The sequence below is a fragment of the Notolepis coatsorum genome (genome assembly GCF_963971535.1).
Source record: "Notolepis coatsorum genome assembly, chromosome: 3".
Taxonomy (NCBI): domain Eukaryota; kingdom Metazoa; phylum Chordata; class Actinopteri; order Aulopiformes; family Paralepididae; genus Notolepis; species Notolepis coatsorum.
The window spans coordinates 100,062,627-100,083,955 of record NC_140167.1 but is presented as its reverse complement, the minus strand read 5'-3'; the positions used below and the strand labels follow the sequence as shown (position 1 = coordinate 100,083,955).

Genomic DNA, 21,329 nt, shown 5'->3' with positions numbered 1-21,329 from the left:
ACGTCAGGAACGATGGGGGTACTGCTCACTTTATAACTCTAACCGAACGATGCACCATACATAATAGACTATTATTAGCTTAATAGAAATACGTCCAACTCGACGGTATAGTGCCAAACTATGACAATTCAACTATTAATCCACACGATATCTCAATGCCTATTCTGAGGCCAAGTAGGCCTTACTGCACCACACGTGCGTCGTGGGTGAGGCTTTGCGTCTGTTACTCGGTTGGAGGGTAAAGAACTAATGGACTAAAAGAAAGTTCTACTTTACTTGCGCCATATATATATGCGCGGTGAACAAATAGTACCATTCGTATTTCGCCAGACGTATTCCTACGCGGAACCGGGCTTGCCACGACATGTTGGTCGGCACGATTGAACTTGAACCTAGGGGTATGGCTGCTGGCGCCAGGTTCTCGTCCAATGGTAGAATGAAGCTATTATGGGCTGTTTAGTAGACTAAAGGGATATTCAGTGCATATTGTACAAGGAATATACAGGGGGTATCAAACGATATACAAATACTATTAAATATATATCCATAAATAAATATATATATTCGGTTTAATCTGATCCTTCACAACAACTATGGTCGCCAAAAACGCAGTACCACGTCATTCCCTCGCCATGCTCATTCTGCCAAAGACACCGTACCACGTCTTTGATATCAATATTTCAAAAATCTGTGATCGAAATCATATTTCTCCCCCGGAGACTTGAGATCTACTGTTGATCCCCTCTCAACTCTCCAACGGTTCAAGAGTGCCATCTGGTGGCCGATCGGCGGATCGCCCAGAGCGGAAACAGGAAATGGAAGCTGGTGCTCATTTCAATTCGGTCCGATCACTCGCCAATAGTCCCAGGACTCGAGCGCGACACAACGGATAGCAATCCGTTACCAATAACTCGATAAACAACATGAAATGAACCTGGAAATGGATCGCATATTTCTACATCCCATAATAGGAATATTTCTGCTCCACGCTCATCGCCCAACGCTATGAGGAAGCTACGGTAAGATTCAGCGTTATTTCTTAACGTGTTCGATACTAACTGCTATAATGATCATATCACCCACACTAGATGAATCATCTAACGTTGGCCACGGAATTATAAACGACCCCCCCCCCCATCCGGTCAACATCAGATGATCAGTAGTAACTTCTAGAACCACGTCCATTTGAAAAAAAAATTCTCGCGCAGATTCCTATCAAACTGTATTTGATCATCAATATAATGCATTTGGGGCTATAAATCCCGTTCTGGAGAAAGCTGCAGAAAACGATAAAAACATACTTATACTTTAGACCGTATTTTAGTATGAATATGTGAATGAAAATGTATAACGTTGCTACACCCTGAACAATAGATACTTGATGTTGAATGGGCCATAGTAATGTCAATTTAGCAACACAATTTAAAAAGTTATAGCCCTGCAAAGAAGGGGAACTTCTCCATAGACAAATAGAGATGGCGGAGGATGGTATATTAAGAATATAAGCCTGGCGACCAAAGTGTTAAACAAGTCAAGAAGAAACATCACAATAAGTCAAGAAACAAAACAAGAACACCATAAGGTCCAAAGATTTAGAGGGTCAACTATCTAGACCTTCTGAAAGTGCTGCCCTGTCTGCCGATGATCTCCTATGCTGTCTGTAGCATGTTTAATGTCGTGGTAAGGTGGGATACTGGATCATAGGTTTGTTTGTTAATGTCGTGGTAAGATGGGATACTGGATCATAGGCTTGTTTGTTAATGTGGTGGTAAGATGGGATACTGGATCATAGGTTTGTTTGTTAATGTGGTGGTAAGGTGGGATACTGGATCATAGGCTTGTTTGTTAATGTGGTGGTAAGATGGGATACTGGATCATAGGCTTGTTTGTTAATGTGGTGGTAAGATGGGATACTGGATCATAGGCTTGTTTGTTAATGTGGTGGTAAGATAGGATACTGGATCATAGGTTTGTTTGTTAATGTCGTGGTAAGATGGGATACTGGATCATAGGCTTATTTGTTAATGTCGTGGTAAGATGGGATACTGGATCATAGGCTTATTTGTTAATGTCGTGGTAAGATGGGATACTGGATCATAGGCTTGTTTGTTAATGTGGTGGTAAGATGGGATACTGGATCATAGGCTTGTTTGTTAATGTGGTGGTAAGATGGGATATTGTTAATGTCGTGGTAAGATGGGATACTGGATCATAGGCGTGTTTGTTAATGTGGTGGTAAGATGGGATACTGGATCATAGGCTTGTTTGTTAATGTAGTGGTAAGATAGGATACTGGATCATAGGTTTGTTTGTTAATGTGGTGGTAAGATGGGATACTGGATCATAGGCTTATTTGTTAATGTGGTGGTAAGATAGGATACTGGATCATAGGCTTGTTTGTTAATGTGGTGGTAAGATGGGATACTGGATCATAGGTTTGTTTGTTAATGTGGTGATAAGATAGGATACTGGATCATAGGCTTGTTTGTTAATGTGGTGGTAAGATGGGATACTGGATCATAGGCTTATTTGTTAATGTGGTGGTAAGATGGGATACTGGATCATAGGCTTGTTTGTTAATGTGGTGGTAAGATAGGATACTGGATCATAGGTTTGTTTGTTAATGTGGTGGTAAGATGGGATACTGGATCATAGGCTTATTTGTTAATGTGGTGGTAAGATAGGATACTGGATCATAGGCTTGTTTGTTAATGTGGTGGTAAGATGGGATACTGGATCATAGGTTTGTTTGTTAATGTGGTGGTAAGATGGGATACTGGATCATAGGCTTGTTTGTTAATGTCGTGGTAAGATGGGATACTGGATCATAGGCTTGTTTGTTAATGTGGTGGTAAGATGGGATACTGGATCATAGGCTTGTTTGTTAATGTGGTGGTAAGATAGGATACTGGATCATAGGTTTGTTTGTTAATGTGGTGGTAAGATAGGATACTGGATCATAGGCTTATTTGTTAATGTGGTGGTAAGATAGGATACTGGATCATAGGTTTGTTTGTTAATGTGGTGGTAAGATGGGATACTGGATCATAGGTTTGTTTGTTAATGTGGTGGTAAGATGGGATACTGGATCATAGGCTTATTTGTTAATGTGGTGGTAAGATAGGATACTGGATCATAGGTTTGTTTGTTAATGTGGTGGTAAGATGGGATACTGGATCATAGGTTTGTTTGTTAATGTGGTGGTAAGATGGGATACTGGATCATAGGCTTATTTGTTAATGTGGTGGTAAGATAGGATACTGGATCATAGGTTTGTTTGTTAATGTGGTGGTAAGATAGGATACTGGATCATAGGCTTGTTTGTTAATGTGGTGGTAAGATGGGATACTGGATCATAGGTTTGTTTGTTAATGTGGTGGTAAGATGGGATACTGGATCATAGGTTTGTTTGTTAATGTGGTGGTAAGATGGGATACTGGATCATAGGCTTGTTTGTTAATGTGGTGGTAAGATGGGATACTGGATCATAGGTTTGTTTGTTAATGTGGTGGTAAGATGGGATACTGGATCATAGGTTTGTTTGTTAATGTGGTGGTAAGATGGGATACTGGATCATAGGTTTGTTTGTTAATGTGGTGGTAAGATGGGATACTGGATCATAGGTTTGTTTGTTAATGTGGTGGTAAGATGGGATACTGGATCATAGGCTTATTTGTTAATGTGGTGGTAAGGTAGGATACTGGATCATAGGCTTGTTTGTTAATGTGGTGGTAAGATAGGATACTGGATCATAGGTTTGTTTGTTAATGTGGTGGTAAGATAGGATACTGGATCATAGGTTTGTTTGTTAATGTGGTGGTAAGATGGGATACTGGATCATAGGCTTGTTTGTTAATGTGGTGGTAAGATAGGATACTGGATCATAGGCTTGTTTGTTAATGTGGTGGTAAGATGGGATACTGGATCATAGGTTTGTTTGTTAATGTGGTGGTAAGATAGGATACTGGATCATAGGCTTGTTTGTTAATGTGGTGGTAAGATGGGATACTGGATCATAGGCTTATTTGTTAATGTGGTGGTAAGATAGGATACTGGATCATAGGCTTGTTTGTTAATGTGGTGGTAAGATAGGATACTGGATCATAGGTTTGTTTGTTAATGTGGTGGTAAGATGGGATACTGGATCATAGGCTTGTTTGTTAATGTGGTGGTAAGATAGGATACTGGATCATAGGCTTGTTTGTTAATGTGGTGGTAAGATGGGATACTGGATCATAGGTTTGTTTGTTAATGTGGTGGTAAGATAGGATACTGGATCATAGGCTTGTTTGTTAATGTGGTGGTAAGATGGGATACTGGATCATAGGCTTATTTGTTAATGTGGTGGTAAGATAGGATACTGGATCATAGGCTTGTTTGTTAATGTGGTGGTAAGATGGGATACTGGATCATAGGCTTGTTTGTTAATGTGGTGGTAAGATAGGATACTGGATCATAGGCTTGTTTGTTAATGTGGTGGTAAGATGGGATACTGGATCATAGGCTTATTTGTTAATGTGGTGGTAAGATAGGATACTGGATCATAGGCTTGTTTGTTAATGTGGTGGTAAGATGGGATACTGGATCATAGGTTTGTTTGTTAATGTGGTGGTAAGATAGGATACTGGATCATAGGTTTATTTGTTAATGTGGTGGTAAGATGGGATACTGGATCATAGGCTTGTTTGTTAATGTGGTGGTAAGATAGGATACTGGATCATAGGTTTATTTGTTAATGTGGTGGTAAGATAGGATACTGGATCATAGGTTTGTTTGTTAATGTGGTGGTAAGATAGGATACTGGATCATAGGCTTGTTTGTTAATGTGGTGGTAAGATAGGATACTGGATCATAGGTTTGTTTGTTAATGTGGTGGTAAGATAGGATACTGGATCATAGGCTTGTTTGTTAATGTGGTGGTAAGATAGGATACTGGATCATAGGCTTGTTTGTTAATGTCGTGGTAAGATGGGATACTGGATCATAGGCTTATTTGTTAATGTGGTGGTAAGATAGGATACTGGATCATAGGTTTGTTTGTTAATGTGGTGGTAAGATGGGATACTGGATCATAGGCTTGTTTGTTAATGTGGTGGTAAGATAGGATACTGGATCATAGGTTTGTTTGTTAATGTCGTGGTAAGATGGGATACTGGATCATAGGTTTGTTTGTTTAATGTGGTGGTAAGGTGGGATACTGGATCATAGGCTTGTTTGTTAATGTGGTGGTAAGATGGGATACTGGATCATAGGCTTGTTTGTTAATGTGGTGGTAAGATGGGATACTGGATCATAGGCTTGTTTGTTAATGTGGTGGTAAGATGGGATACTGGATCATAGGTTTGTTTGTTTAATGTGGTGGTAAGATAGGATACTGGATCATAGGCTTGTTTGTTAATGTGGTGGTAAGATGGGATACTGGATCATAGGTTTGTTTGTTAATGTGGTGGTAAGATGGGATACTGGATCATAGGCTTGTTTGTTAATGTGGTGGTAAGATGGGATACTGGATCATAGGCTTGTTTGTTAATGTGGTGGTAAGATAGGATACTGGATCATAGGCTTGTTTGTTAATGTCGTGGTAAGATGGGATACTGGATCATAGGCTTGTTTGTTAATGTGGTGGTTTGATTGATTGATTGATTGAAAACTTTATTAACAGATTGTAGAATGGGTACAATACAGTACAGCTCAATACACACAATTGTTAAGGGGATGCAGACCAGAGAAAGACTTTCGTCTTGTTTACATCAGGGTCCCCCATTTTCAATTCATCAGGACATATATGACATACATGACATACAGATAGTCCGTACTGCTACATCTATACATTTATGACATACCAGATTTGCAAATACAGTACTGTTTGTGATACAGAAGGAGTCAAGAAAAGGGAGTATATACATTTGACGTAGAAACTGTACATTGGAGGAGGATGTGTGGGGGGGGTTGGGTACATTGGGATATTGACAACCATACTGGGTAATTTACATTGGAGGTGGTTGGGGGGGGGGGGGGGCACACTGTATAAACAAGTAATACTGTACATTGAGGGGGGGGGGGGGGGGGGGAGACACTGTACAAACAAACAAAATTGTACATTGAACTATTGACAAAACCATACTAGGTAAATGACTGTACATTGGAGGGGGTTGGGTTAGGATATTTACAGGGGCCAGTGTTGAATTGCAGTCTCCCGTAGGTGTCCCTTGAGAGAGGTTTTGAAAGTGGGTAGTGATCCACATTCCTTTACAGCTTTGGGTAGGGCGTTCCACATTGATGTGGCATAATTGCGAAACGTGTTTAGTCCCTTATTTGAGCCGAATCTGGGTTTAACATGATTTGTGGAGCTCCCTCTGGTGTTGTGATCGTGGTATTCACTGACCTTTGGGAAGTATTTTGACATGTACATGGGTACCTTGGTCGTGTAGTGTATCTTGTAGACCAGGCCCATTGCAAGTTGTTGTACTCTGTCGTCTACTCTAAGCCATCCTAGGTTGTCAAAGTGGGCAGGGGTGAGGTGGGTTCTAGGAGTAAGGTCAAGCAGTAGTCTGACCAGTTTGTTTTGAGATGTTTGTAATTTTGTTTTTAGCGCCTTTGAGGTGCTTTGGTACCATGAGGTGCAAGCATAGTCGTAGTACCCCTGAATGAGTGCTCCTGCCAGAGTCTTCAGGGTGTTCTTGTTTACCAGAGAGGAGATCCGGTACAAGAATCGAGTTCGTTGGTTGACTTTTTTTATTACATTGGATGCCATTTTGTCACAGGAGAGATTAGCCTCTAGGATGGAACCCAGGTAGGTAATTTCATCTTTCCTTGTGACAATATTGTCACCCACTGTAACTGAGAAGCCGTCGGTCTTGCTGAGTTTGTTATTTGAACCGAAGAGAATGGACTCTGTTTTGCCCATGTGTAATGATAGTTTGTTATCAGCGAGCCATATGCAGATTCTGCCTAGTTCCGAGCTGAGGGTTTTTTCAACCTGTAACTTGTTCTTGTCAGAGACCAGCAGGGCTGAGTCGTCCGCAAACAGGAACAAGTTGCAGTCACAAGCTGACGACATGTCATTTGCATAAATTAGGAACAGTAGCGGTCCTAGTATGCTTCCTTGTGGAACACCACAGCTCACTGTGAGGGGGGGGGATAGGGTACCGTTTACCTCCACCATCTGTTCCCTCCCCTCAAGGTAGGATTGCATCCAGCTCACTGATAGACTATCAAAACCAATTGCTTTTAGCTTGTCAATCAGAATGGAGTGATTGACCGTGTCAAAGGCCTTTTGTAGGTCCAGCATGACCATGCCGCAGTATTTGCCTGCGTCCACCTCTTGTTTGATGTGGTCATTCAAATAGAGAAGGCATGTGTCAGTGGAGTGGGATGTTCTGAAGCCAGATTGGAATTCGTAGATTAGATTTTTTTCCGCTAGGTACTTTTCGACCTGTTCGTAGACTATTTTTTCCATGACTTTCGAGATGGAGGTGAGAATAGAAACAGGGCGGTAGTTGCCTGGGTCTAATTTGCTGCCCTTTTTGTGCAGAGGGGTCACCCTCGCAATTTTGAAGTCCTTGGGGACGTGTCCCTGTTTTATGGAGAGGTTTATTATGTGTGTGATGATTGGGGTGATGGCGGCTGCTGAGTCTCTGAGGAATTTGGAGGGGATGTTGTCATGGCCAGTGGCCTTGTTAGGTTGGAGGGCGCTCAGTTTATTGAGTACCTCATCTGTTGTTACCATTTCCAGCTTGAAGTCGTCCTTGCGGACCCCTAGGTTTTTGTAGTAAGCTACTATGTGTTCTACCCCATAAAGCCCTGAGTGGGAGGGTAGTTTGTTTACCAGTGTTGTGGCTATGTTTGTGAAGAAAATGTTTAAGTAATTGGCTACATCCAGCTTGTCTGTGATGAGCGTGTTGTCCGTTTTTATGTTTATGTTTGAGAATCTGGTTTTAAGTTTTTTACTGCATCCTAGTTGATTATTGAGTAATTTCCAAAGTTCACGTGGTTTGTTTTTGTTTTCCTCAGTTTTGTCATTGATGAAATTCTTTTTTGCAGTTTTGATCATGGAGTTTACGTCGTTTCTTAGTCTGTTTCTTTCTAGTTTGAGTTCAGTCACGTGGGCTTGGAGTTCACTGCTCGTGCTTTTAGTAAGCTTTGACTGACTTTTACGAAACTCAGAGCATTTTTTGTCTCTGGTTTTCATAGCGGCCAGTATTTCGGAGTGCATCCACGGCTCAGCGCGATTTTTTACCCTGGTGGTTTTTGCCTGCGTCCACCTCTTGTTTGATGTGGTCATTCAAATAGAGAAGGCATGTGTCAGTGGAGTGGGATGTTCTGAAGCCAGATTGGAATTCGTAGATTAGATTTTTTTCCGCTAGGTACTTTTCGACCTGTTCGTAGACTATTTTTTCCATGACTTTCGAGATGGAGGTGAGAATAGAAACAGGGCGGTAGTTGCCTGGGTCTAATTTGCTGCCCTTTTTGTGCAGAGGGGTCACCCTCGCAATTTTGAAGTCCTTGGGGACGTGTCCCTGTTTTATGGAGAGGTTTATTATGTGTGTGATGATTGGGGTGATGGCGGCTGCTGAGTCTCTGAGGAATTTGGAGGGGATGTTGTCATGGCCAGTGGCCTTGTTAGGTTGGAGGGCGCTCAGTTTATTGAGTACCTCATCTGTTGTTACCATTTCCAGCTTGAAGTCGTCCTTGCGGACCCCTAGGTTTTTGTAGTAAGCTACTATGTGTTCTACCCCATAAAGCCCTGAGTGGGAGGGTAGTTTGTTTACCAGTGTTGTGGCTATGTTTGTGAAGAAAATGTTTAAGTAATTGGCTACATCCAGCTTGTCTGTGATGAGCGTGTTGTCCGTTTTTATGTTTATGTTTGAGAATCTGGTTTTAAGTTTTTTACTGCATCCTAGTTGATTATTGAGTAATTTCCAAAGTTCACGTGGTTTGTTTTTGTTTTCCTCAGTTTTGTCATTGATGAAATTCTTTTTTGCAGTTTTGATCATGGAGTTTACGTCGTTTCTTAGTCTGTTTCTTTCTAGTTTGAGTTCAGTCACGTGGGCTTGGAGTTCACTGCTCGTGCTTTTAGTAAGCTTTGACTGACTTTTACGAAACTCAGAGCATTTTTTGTCTCTGGTTTTCATAGCGGCCAGTATTTCGGAGTGCATCCACGGCTCAGCGCGATTTTTTACCCTGGTGGTTTTTGCCTGCGTCCACCTCTTGTTTGATGTGGTCATTCAAATAGAGAAGGCATGTGTCAGTGGAGTGGGATGTTCTGAAGCCAGATTGGAATTCGTAGATTAGATTTTTTTCCGCTAGGTACTTTTCGACCTGTTCGTAGACTATTTTTTCCATGACTTTCGAGATGGAGGTGAGAATAGAAACAGGGCGGTAGTTGCCTGGGTCTAATTTGCTGCCCTTTTTGTGCAGAGGGGTCACCCTCGCAATTTTGAAGTCCTTGGGGACGTGTCCCTGTTTTATGGAGAGGTTTATTATGTGTGTGATGATTGGGGTGATGGCGGCTGCTGAGTCTCTGAGGAATTTGGAGGGGATGTTGTCATGGCCAGTGGCCTTGTTAGGTTGGAGGGCGCTCAGTTTATTGAGTACCTCATCTGTTGTTACCATTTCCAGCTTGAAGTCGTCCTTGCGGACCCCTAGGTTTTTGTAGTAAGCTACTATGTGTTCTACCCCATAAAGCCCTGAGTGGGAGGGTAGTTTGTTTACCAGTGTTGTGGCTATGTTTGTGAAGAAAATGTTTAAGTAATTGGCTACATCCAGCTTGTCTGTGATGAGCGTGTTGTCCGTTTTTATGTTTATGTTTGAGAATCTGGTTTTAAGTTTTTTACTGCATCCTAGTTGATTATTGAGTAATTTCCAAAGTTCACGTGGTTTGTTTTTGTTTTCCTCAGTTTTGTCATTGATGAAATTCTTTTTTGCAGTTTTGATCATGGAGTTTACGTCGTTTCTTAGTCTGTTTCTTTCTAGTTTGAGTTCAGTCACGTGGGCTTGGAGTTCACTGCTCGTGCTTTTAGTAAGCTTTGACTGACTTTTACGAAACTCAGAGCATTTTTTGTCTCTGGTTTTCATAGCGGCCAGTATTTCTGAGTGCATCCACGGCTCAGCGCGATTTTTTACCCTGGTGGTTCTTAGGGGGGCCATGTCGTTTAGTATTGCTGAGAATTTGGTTTTGAAACCAAGCCATGTTTCTTCAACCAGTGTACCATTGAGTTCATCTGACCAGTCCAGACTCTCCAGTTCAAGGTTGAAGGCCTCGCTAGAGTAGGTTTTGAGGTCTCTAGATGTGACTGTTTTGTGGCAGCCAGGATACTGGATGGGATACTGGATCATAGGTTTGTTTGTTAATGTGGTGGTAAGATAGGATACTGGATCATAGGCTTGTTTGTTAATGTGGTGGTAAGATAGGATACTGGATCATAGGCTTGTTTGTTAATGTCGTGGTAAGATGGGATACTGGATCATAGGCTTGTTTGTTAATGTGGTGGTAAGATGGGATACTGGATCATAGGTTTGTTTGTTAATGTGGTGGTAAGATAGGATACTGGATCATAGGCTTGTTTGTTAATGTGGTGGTAAGATGGGATACTGGATCATAGGCTTGTTTGTTAATGTGGTGGTAAGATAGGATACTGGATCATAGGCTTGTTTGTTAATGTGGTGGTAAGATGGGATACTGGATCATAGGTTTGTTTGTTAATGTGGTGGTAAGATGGGATACTGGATCATAGGCTTGTTTGTTAATGTGGTGGTAAGATAGGATACTGGATCATAGGTTTGTTTGTTAATGTGGTGGTAAGATAGGATACTGGATCATAGGCTTGTTTGTTAATGTGGTGGTAAGATGGGATACTGGATCATAGGCTTGTTTGTTAATGTGGTGGTAAGATGGGATACTGGATCATAGGCTTGTTTGTTAATGTGGTGGTAAGATAGGATACTGGATCATAGGCTTGTTTGTTAATGTGGTGGTAAGATAGGATACTGGATCATAGGCTTATTTGTTAATGTGGTGGTAAGATGGGATACTGGATCATAGGCTTGTTTGTTAATGTGGTGGTAAGATAGGATACTGGATCATAGGCTTATTTGTTAATGTGGTGGTAAGATAGGATACTGGATCATAGGCTTATTTGTTAATGTGGTGGTAAGATAGGATACTGGATCATAGGCTTGTTTGTTAATGTGGTGGTAAGATGGGATACTGGATCATAGGCTTGTTTGTTAATGTGGTGGTAAGATAGGATACTGGATCATAGGCTTGTTTGTTAATGTGGTGGTAAGATAGGATACTGGATCATAGGCTTATTTGTTAATGTGGTGGTAAGATGGGATACTGGATCATAGGCTTGTTTGTTAATGTGGTGGTAAGATAGGATACTGGATCATAGGCTTATTTGTTAATGTGGTGGTAAGATAGGATACTGGATCATAGGCTTATTTGTTAATGTGGTGGTAAGATGGGATACTGGATCATAGGCTTGTTTGTTAATGTGGTGGTAAGATAGGATACTGGATCATAGGCTTATTTGTTAATGTGGTGGTAAGATAGGATACTGGATCATAGGCTTGTTTGTTAATGTGGTGGTAAGATAGGATACTGGATCATAGGCTTATTTGTTAATGTGGTGGTAAGATAGGATACTGGATCATAGGCTTGTTTGTTAATGTGGTGGTAAGATAGGATACTGGCTTGTTTCAGGCACAGGACGCTGTTCAATTACACAAATGAGCTTAAAGGCAGACCATGCCATTTTGAATTTCACACAGACATTATATCATTATGTGAGGAAAAGGTCTCTGTATCGGTACATCGGAGAAAAGAATATTTCTCATCTGGGTACTACTTGGGACAAGCTAGCTCGTTATCCTGCAGCTAGTGGTGCCCGTTAGTACGGCATGCTAACAAGCTGCTGTAGGCCTATGCATTATTTATTATCTTATGTCATCATCATGTAAATCAAAACAAAATAATTTTGAGGCACCGTGAACCAGACATATGCGTAGAGAAGATACTTCTTTGAATAGTAAACGGTAAACGATGAAACAGTCTCCTATAGCTTCAAACACAGAGGGACCCGGTTTTCTTTATTCAGTTCATGAAAATAAACCATAGAAACCTTTTCAATTCTTGGACATTTCTCAAGTGCACCTTTAAGGCAAGGTTTATGTAAACGATGCTTAAATAAACAGGTTAAATGTGTTCACCTTGCTCCATCACGTTGCCAGTGGTTTATGTAGATGAAGTTAAAAGTTAACGACAGGTTAAATGTGTTCACCTTGCTCCATCACGTTGACCGTGGTTTATGTAGATGAAGTTAAAAGTTAACGACAGGTTAAATGTGTTCACCTTGCTCCATCACGTTGCCAGTGGTTTATGTGGATGAAGTTAAAAGTTAACGACAGGTTAAATGTCTTCACCTGGCTCCATCACGTTGCCAGTGGTTTATGTAGATGAAGTTAAAAGTTAACGACAGGTTAAATGTGTTCACCTTGCTCCATCACGTTGCCAGTGGTTTATGTGGATGAAGTTAAAAGTTAACGACAGGTTAAATGTGTTCACCTTGCTCCATCACGTTGACAGTGGTTTATGTAGATGAAGTTAAAAGTTAACGACAGGTTAAATGTATTCACCTTGCTCCATCACGTTGCCAGTGGTTTATGTAGATGAAGTTAAAAGTTAACGACAGGTTAAATGTATTCACCTTGCTCCATCACGTTGCCAGTGGTTTATGTAGATGAAGTTAAAAGTTAACGACAGGTTAAATGTGTTCACCTTGCTCCATCACGTTGCCAGTGGTTTATGTAGATGAAGTTAAAAGTTAACGACAGGTTAAATGTGTTCACCTTGCTCCATCACGTTGCCAGTGGGTTTATGTGGATGAAGTTAAAAGTTAACGACAGGTTAAATGTATTCACCTTGCTCCATCACGTTGCCAGTGGGTTTATGTGGATGAAGTTAAAAGTTAACGACAGGTTAAATGTATTCACCTTGCTCCATCACGTTGCCAGTGGGTTTATGTGGATGAAGTTAAAAGTTAACGACGGGTTAAATGTATTCACCTTGCTCCATCACGTTGCCAGTGGGTTTATGTAGATGAAGTTAAAAGTTAACGACAGGTTAAATGTATTCACCTTGCTCCATCACGTTGCCAGTGGTTTGTGTAGATGAAGTTAAAAGTTAACGACAGGTTAAATGTATTCACCTTGCTCCATCACGTTGCCAGTGGTTTGTGTAGATGAAGTTAAAAGTTAACGACAGGTTAAATGTATTCACCTTGCTCCATCACGTCGCCAGTGGTTTATGTGGATGAAGTTAAAAGTTAACGACAGGTTAAATGTATTCACCTTGCTCCATCACGTCGCCAGTGGTTTATGTAGATGAAGTTAAAAGTTAACGACAGGTTAAATGTGTTCACCTTGCTCCATCACGTCGCCAGTGGTTTATGTAGATGAAGTTAAAAGTTAACGACAGGTTAAATGTATTCACCTTGCTCCATCACGTTGCCAGTGGGTTTATGTAGATGAAGTTAAAAGTTAACGACAGGTTAAATGTATTCACCTTGCTCCATCACGTTGCCAGTGGTTTATGTAGATGAAGTTAAAAGTTAACGACAGGTTAAATGTGTTCACCTTGCTCCATCACGTTGACAGTGGGTTTATGTAGATGAAGTTAAAAGTTAACGACAGGTTAAATGTATTCACCTTGCTCCATCACGTTGACCGTGGTTTATGTAGATGAAGTTAAAAGTTAACGACAGGTTAAATGTATTCACCTTGCTCCATCACGTTGCCAGTGGGTTTATGTAGATGAAGTTAAAAGTTAACGACAGGTTAAATGTGTTCACCTTGCTCCATCACGTTGCCAGTGGTTTATGTGGATGAAGTTAAAAGTTAACGACAGGTTAAATGTGTTCACCTTGCTCCATCACGTTGCCAGTGGGTTTATGTGGATGAAGTTAAAAGTTAACGACAGGTTAAATGTATTCACCTTGCTCCATCACGTTGCCAGTGGGTTTATGTGGATGAAGTTAAAAGTTAACGACAGGTTAAATGTATTCACCTTGCTCCATCACGTTGCCCAGTGGTTTATGTAGATGAAGTTAAAAGTTAACGACAGGTTAAATGTATTCACCTTGCTCCATCACGTTGCCAGTGGGTTTATGTAGATGAAGTTAAAAGTTAACGACAGGTTAAATGTGTTCACCTTGCTCCATCACGTTGACCGTGGTTTATGTAGATGAAGTTAAAAGTTAACGACAGGTTAAATGTATTCACCTCGCTCCATCACGTTGACAGTGGGTTTATGTAGATGAAGTTAAAAGTTAACGACAGGTTAAATGTATTCACCTTGCTCCATCACGTTGCCAGTGGTTTATGTGGATGAAGTTAAAAGTTAACGACAGGTTAAATGTCTTCACCTGGCTCCATCACGTTGCCAGTGGTTTATGTAGATGAAGTTAAAAGTTAACGACAGGTTAAATGTGTTCACCTTGCTCCATCACGTTGCCAGTGGGTTTATGTGGATGAAGTTAAAAGTTAACGACAGGTTAAATGTGTTCACCTTGCTCCATCACGTTGCCAGTGGGTTTATGTGGATGAAGTTAAAAGTTAACGACGGGTTAAATGTATTCACCTTGCTCCATCACGTTGCCAGTGGGTTTATGTAGATGAAGTTAAAAGTTAACGACAGGTTAAATGTATTCACCTTGCTCCATCACGTCGCCAGTGGTTTATGTAGATGAAGTTAAAAGTTAACGACAGGTTAAATGTATTCACCTTGCTCCATCACGTTGCCAGTGGTTTATGTAGATGAAGTTAAAAGTTAACGACGGGTTAAATGTATTCACCTTGCTCCATCACGTTGCCCAGTGGTTTATGTAGATGAAGTTAAAAGTTAACGACAGGTTAAATGTATTCACCTTGCTCCATCACGTTGACAGTGGTTTATGTAGATGAAGTTAAAAGTTAACGACAGGTTAAATGTATTCACCTTGCTCCATCACGTCGCCAGTGGTTTATGTAGATGAAGTTAAAAGTTAACGACGGGTTAAATGTATTCACCTTGCTCCATCACGTTGCCCAGTGGTTTATGTAGATGAAGTTAAAAGTTAACGACAGGTTAAATGTATTCACCTTGCTCCATCACGTTGACAGTGGTTTATGTAGATGAAGTTAAAAGTTAACGACAGGTTAAATGTATTCACCTTGCTCCATCACGTTGCCAGTGGGTTTATGTAGATGAAGTTAAAAGTTAACGACAGGTTAAATGTATTCACCTTGCTCCATCACGTCGCCAGTGGTTTATGTAGATGAAGTTAAAAGTTAACGACGGGTTAAATGTATTCACCTTGCTCCATCACGTTGCCCAGTGGTTTATGTAGATGAAGTTAAAAGTTAACGACAGGTTAAATGTATTCACCTCGCTCCATCACGTTGCCAGTGGTTTATGTAGATGAAGTTAAAAGTTAACGACAGGTTAAATGTATTCACCTTGCTCCATCACGTTGACAGTGGTTTATGTAGATGAAGTTAAAAGTTAACGACAGGTTAAATGTGTTCACCTTGCTCCATCACGTTGACCGTGGTTTATGTAGATGAAGTTAAAAGTTAACGACAGGTTAAATGTATTCACCTCGCTCCATCACGTTGACAGTGGGTTTATGTGGATGAAGTTAAAAGTTAACGACAGGTTAAATGTCTTCACCTTGCTCCATCACGTTGACAGTGGTTTATGTAGATGAAGTTAAAAGTTAACGACAGGTTAAATGTGTTCACCTTGCTCCATCACGTTGACCGTGGTTTATGTAGATGAAGTTAAAAGTTAACGACAGGTTAAATGTGTTCACCTTGCTCCATCACGTTGCCAGTGGTTTATGTGGATGAAGTTAAAAGTTAACGACAGGTTAAATGTCTTCACCTGGCTCCATCACGTTGCCAGTGGTTTATGTAGATGAAGTTAAAAGTTAACGACAGGTTAAATGTGTTCACCTTGCTCCATCACGTTGCCAGTGGTTTATGTGGATGAAGTTAAAAGTTAACGACAGGTTAAATGTGTTCACCTTGCTCCATCACGTTGACAGTGGTTTATGTAGATGAAGTTAAAAGTTAACGACAGGTTAAATGTATTCACCTTGCTCCATCACGTCGCCAGTGGTTTATGTAGATGAAGTTAAAAGTTAACGACGGGTTAAATGTATTCACCTTGCTCCATCACGTTGCCCAGTGGTTTATGTAGATGAAGTTAAAAGTTAACGACAGGTTAAATGTATTCACCTTGCTCCATCACGTCGCCAGTGGTTTATGTAGATGAAGTTAAAAGTTAACGACGGGTTAAATGTATTCACCTTGCTCCATCACGTCGCCAGTGGTTTATGTAGATGAAGTTAAAAGTTAACGACAGGTTAAATGTGTTCACCTTGCTCCATCACGTCGCCAGTGGTTTATGTAGATGAAGTTAAAAGTTAACGACGGGTTAAATGTCTTCACCTCGCTCCATCACGTCGCCAGTGGTTTATGTAGATGAAGTTAAAAGTTAACGACGGGTTAAATGTATTCACCTTGCTCCATCACGTTGCCCAGTGGTTTATGTAGATGAAGTTAAAAGTTAACGACAGGTTAAATGTATTCACCTTGCTCCATCACGTTGCCCAGTGGTTTATGTAGATGAAGTTAAAAGTTAACGACAGGTTAAATGTATTCACCTTGCTCCATCACGTTGACAGTGGTTTATGTAGATGAAGTTAAAAGTTAACGACAGGTTAAATGTATTCACCTCGCTCCATCACGTTGACAGTGGTGACCCCGGAGTTGCGGGTGGCCAGGCGGTACCAGGCGCCCCGTGGGTTCAGCAGCCACTCCTCCACGTGGCAGTGGTAGCGCCCCGCGTCCTCCGGCAGCGCCCCCTGGATGGTCAGGTTGTACTGGTCGGAGGACGTCCTCTCGAACCGCAGGCGGGAGTCCAGGCCCACGTCGTCCGTCGGGCTGCAGTTCCCGTTCCCGAACACGGCGTCGTGTCCGATGGAGAACACGCACCTCCGCGCCGCACTCTTCTCGTCCTCCTCACCCTCCTCCTCCCGGTCGTCCTCGTCCTCCTCCTCGTCCTCGTCCGGCCGCTCCCGGTACCACGAGACGGAGAAGCGCGAGTCGTTGGACGACTGGGACGAAACGCTGCAGCCCAGCCGGATGGAACCGGACTCTGCCACCGTCACGTTGGACTCCGCCTCCTCCACCTGCAGACGCACCTCTGTCAAGGTGAGAGAGAGAGAGAGAGAGAGAGAGAGAGAGAGAGAGAGAGAGAGAGAGAGAGAGAGAGAGAGAGAGAGAGAGAGAGAGAGAAAGACAGGGTCATACAAACAGATGGAAACACAGTGGAGGAGGAGGAGCGTAAACCGGTTCCCCTGTGAGCAGAACAAGTGAGCTGCTGTTCAAACTCCACCAAGACCCAAAAAATAAAGTCAGTACCGTCGTTCTTCAAAACCCCTTTTGAACTTCAGATGGAACGACCCGATGGCACAACGGAGAGACATGTACTAATAGAGACACAACCCCCTAAACCCCAAATGCCCCCGAACCACAATCCTGGCCCGTAAAGCTGTCGTTGGCCTTTTTCGTCCTCCAGCAGTTGCTAGATGTTAGCCCGGGGCTAAGTGTCTGTCTGTCTGTCTGCGTGAGGCTTCACGGGCCTTCAGGGGGCAGTGTAGGATGACCCACTTCCACTCCGTTGGAGGAAGAATAAGAATAAGAATTAAAGGCCTGGCTCTGACACTCGGTTTGGAGCGGCTCCTTAGTTAAGGCAGAAGAGGAGCAGAGACAGAAGGTGAGAGTTGGCGTGACGCCTCCTCCTCCGCTCTCCCCCGCAGACGTGTGTCTGGATGACTGCATCCTTCAGCACCTTAATGAGTCTCTCTCTCCCTCTCCCTCCCTCCCTCCATCTTGCTCTCTCTCTCTCTCCCTCCCTCCCTCCCTCCATCTTGCGCTCTCTCCCTCCCTCCCTCCCTCCCTCTCTCCATCTTGCTCTCTCTCTCTCTCTCTCTCTCTCTCTCTCTCTCTCTCTCTCTCTCTCTCTCTCTCTCTCTCTCTCTCTCTCTCTCTCCCTCCCTCTTGCTCTCTCTCTCTCTCTCTCCCTCTCTCCCTCTCCCCCTCCCTCCCTCCCTCCCTCCCTCCATCTTGCTCTCTCTCGCTCTCTCTCTCTCTCTCCCTCTCCCTCCCTCCCTCCCTCCCTCCCTCCCTCCCTCCCTCCCTCCCTCTCTCCATCTTGCTCTCTCTCGCTCTCTCTCTCTCTCCCCCTCCCTCCCTCCCTCCCTCCCTCCCTCCCTCCCTCCCTCCCTCTCTCCATCTTGCTCTCTCTCGCTCTCTCTCTCTCTCTCTCTCTCCCTCTCCCTCCCTCCCTCCCTCCCTCCCTCCCTCTCTCTCCCTCTCCCTCCCCCCCTCCCTCCCTCCCTCCCTCCCTCCCTCCATCTTGCTCTCTCTCGCTCTCTCTCTCTCTCCCTCTCCCTCCCTCCCTCCCTCCCTCCCTCCCTCTCTCCATCTTGCTCTCTCTCGCTCTCTCTCTCTCTCCCCCTCCCTCCCTCCCTCCCTCCCTCCCTCTCTCCATCTTGCTCTCTCTCGCTCTCTCTCTCTCCCTCTCCCTCCCTCCCTCCCTCCCTCCCTCCCTCTCTCTCCCTCCCCCCCCTCCCTCCCTCCCTCCCTCCCTCCCTCCCTCTCTCCATCTTGCTCTCTCTCGCTCTCTCTCTCTCTCTGGGGAAATCAGCTTCTGGAGCTTGTTGCACTGTGTGTTGTGTTTATATATTTCAAAAAAATATATGAATGTATATTATGGTTATAAATATATATAGCTACCCGGCTGACGTCCCCGCGGGGCAGCTCGCTGTCAGAACAGGAGGGGAAGGTGACACATGAAAGGGAGTAAAGTAACTAAGTACTTCCACACGAGTAGTGTACTTCAGTAAGCTTTTCTTCCGAGAGTCATTTTGTCCAAAGAAGAGCACACAGCTCCATATCTCTCTGAATATACCTGCATATAACCCTTCTATATAACTATTTATACACCTGCATATAACCCATATAACTCTGTATGACATATCTGTAGATACTATATCTTACTCTTACTCTTACATACTGGCCAGCAGTGTAACTTACTACCACAGTGTCTTCATACCTGTATCACTGTACATATTAATACTACAACTCTGTACATTTACATTTACATTTACATTTAGTCATTTAGCTGACGCTTTTATCCAAAGCGACTTACAAGTTCTGTACGACAAGACAGCAAGAAGGGTACAACTCTATCAGCTGAGTAACAATGTTCATCAAGTGTTGCGTGTTACAGTGTAGGTTAGTTTATTAGGACAAGTGCATGACAGTAAGGTTAGTCAGGGTTAGATTTTTTTTTTTTTTTTTTTATTATTTCAGATAATGGTTGAAGAAGTGAGTCTTTAGTCGACGGCGAAAGATTGGACGGGATTCGGCTGTCCTAACTGGGATGGGTAGTTCATTCCACCATTGTGGGGCAAGGACTGAGAATAGGCGGCTTCTCTTTGATGACCCTCCGGGAGCTTGGATAGGAGTAGGTCTGAGGCGGCCAGAAGATGCAGAGCGTAGGGGTCTTGAGGGTGTGTAGTTAGAGACCATTGACCGGAGGTAGGCGGGAGCGGTTCCCTTTGCTGCACGGTATGCTAGGTCGAGGGCCTTGAAGCGGATACGTGCAGCAATGGGGAGCCAGAGCTAGGTGTGACCCATCACCTTGACCCCTAGGTGTGACCCATCACCTTGACCCCTAGGTGTGACCCATCACCTTGACCCCTAGGTGTGACCCATGGCTTGACCCCTAGGTGTGACCCATCACCTTGACCCCTAGGTGTGACCCATCACCTTGACTCCTAGGTGTGACCCATCACCTTGACCCCTAGGTGTGACCCATCACCTTGACCCCTAGGTGTGACCCATCACCTTGACCCCTAGGTGTGACCCATCACCTTGACTCCTAGGTGTGACCCATCACCTTGACTCCTAGGTGTGACCCATGGCTTGACTCCTAGGTGTGACCCATGGCTTGACCCCTAGGTGTGACCCATCACCTTGACCCCTAGGTGTGACCCATCACCTTGACCCCTAGGTGTGACCCATCACCTTGACTCCTAGGTGTGACCCATCACCTTGACCCCTAGGTGTGACCCATCACCTTGACCCCTAGGTGTGACCCATCGCTTGACTCCTAGGTGTGACCCATCACCTTGACTCCTAGGTGTGACCCATCACCTTGACCCCTAGGTGTGACCCATCACCTTGACCCCTAGGTGTGACCCATCACCTTGACCCCTAGGTGTGACCCATCACCTTGACTCCTAGGTGTGACCCATCACCTTGACCCCTAAGTGTGACCCATCACCTTGACCCCTAGGTGTGACCCATCGCCTTGACTCCTAGGTGTGACCCATCACCTTGACCCCTAGGTGTGACCCATCACCTTGACCCCTAGGTGTGACCCATCACCTTGACCCCTAGGTGTGACCCATCACCTTGACCCCTAAGTGTGACCCATCACCTTGACCCCTAGGTGTGACCCATCGCCTTGACTCCTAGGTGTGACCCATCACCTTGACTCCTAGGTGTGACCCATCTCTTGACCCCTAGGTGTGACCCATCACCTTGACCCCTAGGTGTGACCCATCACCTTGACCCCTAGGTGTGACCCATCACCTTGACCCCTAGGTGTGACCCATCACCTTGACTCCTAGGTGTGACCCATCGCTTGACCCCTAGGTGTGACCCATCACCTTGACCCCTAGGTGTGACCCATCACCTTGACCCCTAGGTGTGACCCATCGCTTGACTCCTAGGTGTGACCCATCACCTTGACCCCTAGGTGTGACCCATCACCTTGACCCCTAGGTGTGACCCATCGCTTGACCCCTAGGTGTGACCCATCACCTTGACCCCTAGGTGTGACCCATCACCTTGACCCCTAGGTGTGACCCATCACCTTGACCCCTAGGTGTGACCCATCACCTTGACCCCTAGGTGTGACCCATCACCTTGACCCCTAGGTGTGACCCATCGCTTGACTCCTAGGTGTGACCCATCACCTTGACCCCTAGGTGTGACCCATCACCTTGACCCCTAGGTGTGACCCATCACCTTGACTCCTAGGTGTGACCCATCACCTTGACTCCTAGGTGTGACCCATCACCTTGACTCCTAGGTGTGACCCATCACCTTGACCCCTAGGTGTGACCCATCACCTTGACCCCTAGGTGTGACCCATCGCTTGACCCCTAGGTGTGACCCATCACCTTGACCCCTAGGTGTGACCCATC

The 21,329-nt window shown here is 43.9% G+C and overlaps 1 protein-coding gene across 1 annotated transcript in view; it reads right to left on the bottom strand.

Annotated features, from left to right (window-relative positions):
- The window catches only part of igsf3 (immunoglobulin superfamily, member 3), a 468,209-nt gene that overhangs the window by 5,217 nt on the left and 441,663 nt on the right, over nucleotides 1-21,329 (bottom strand). Inside the window, exon 7 of the mRNA XM_084311321.1 lies at nucleotides 16,781-17,251. Within this exon, the coding sequence (XP_084167447.1) occupies nucleotides 16,781-17,251 (471 nt within the window). The remainder of the gene's footprint in view (nucleotides 1-16,780; nucleotides 17,252-21,329) is intronic.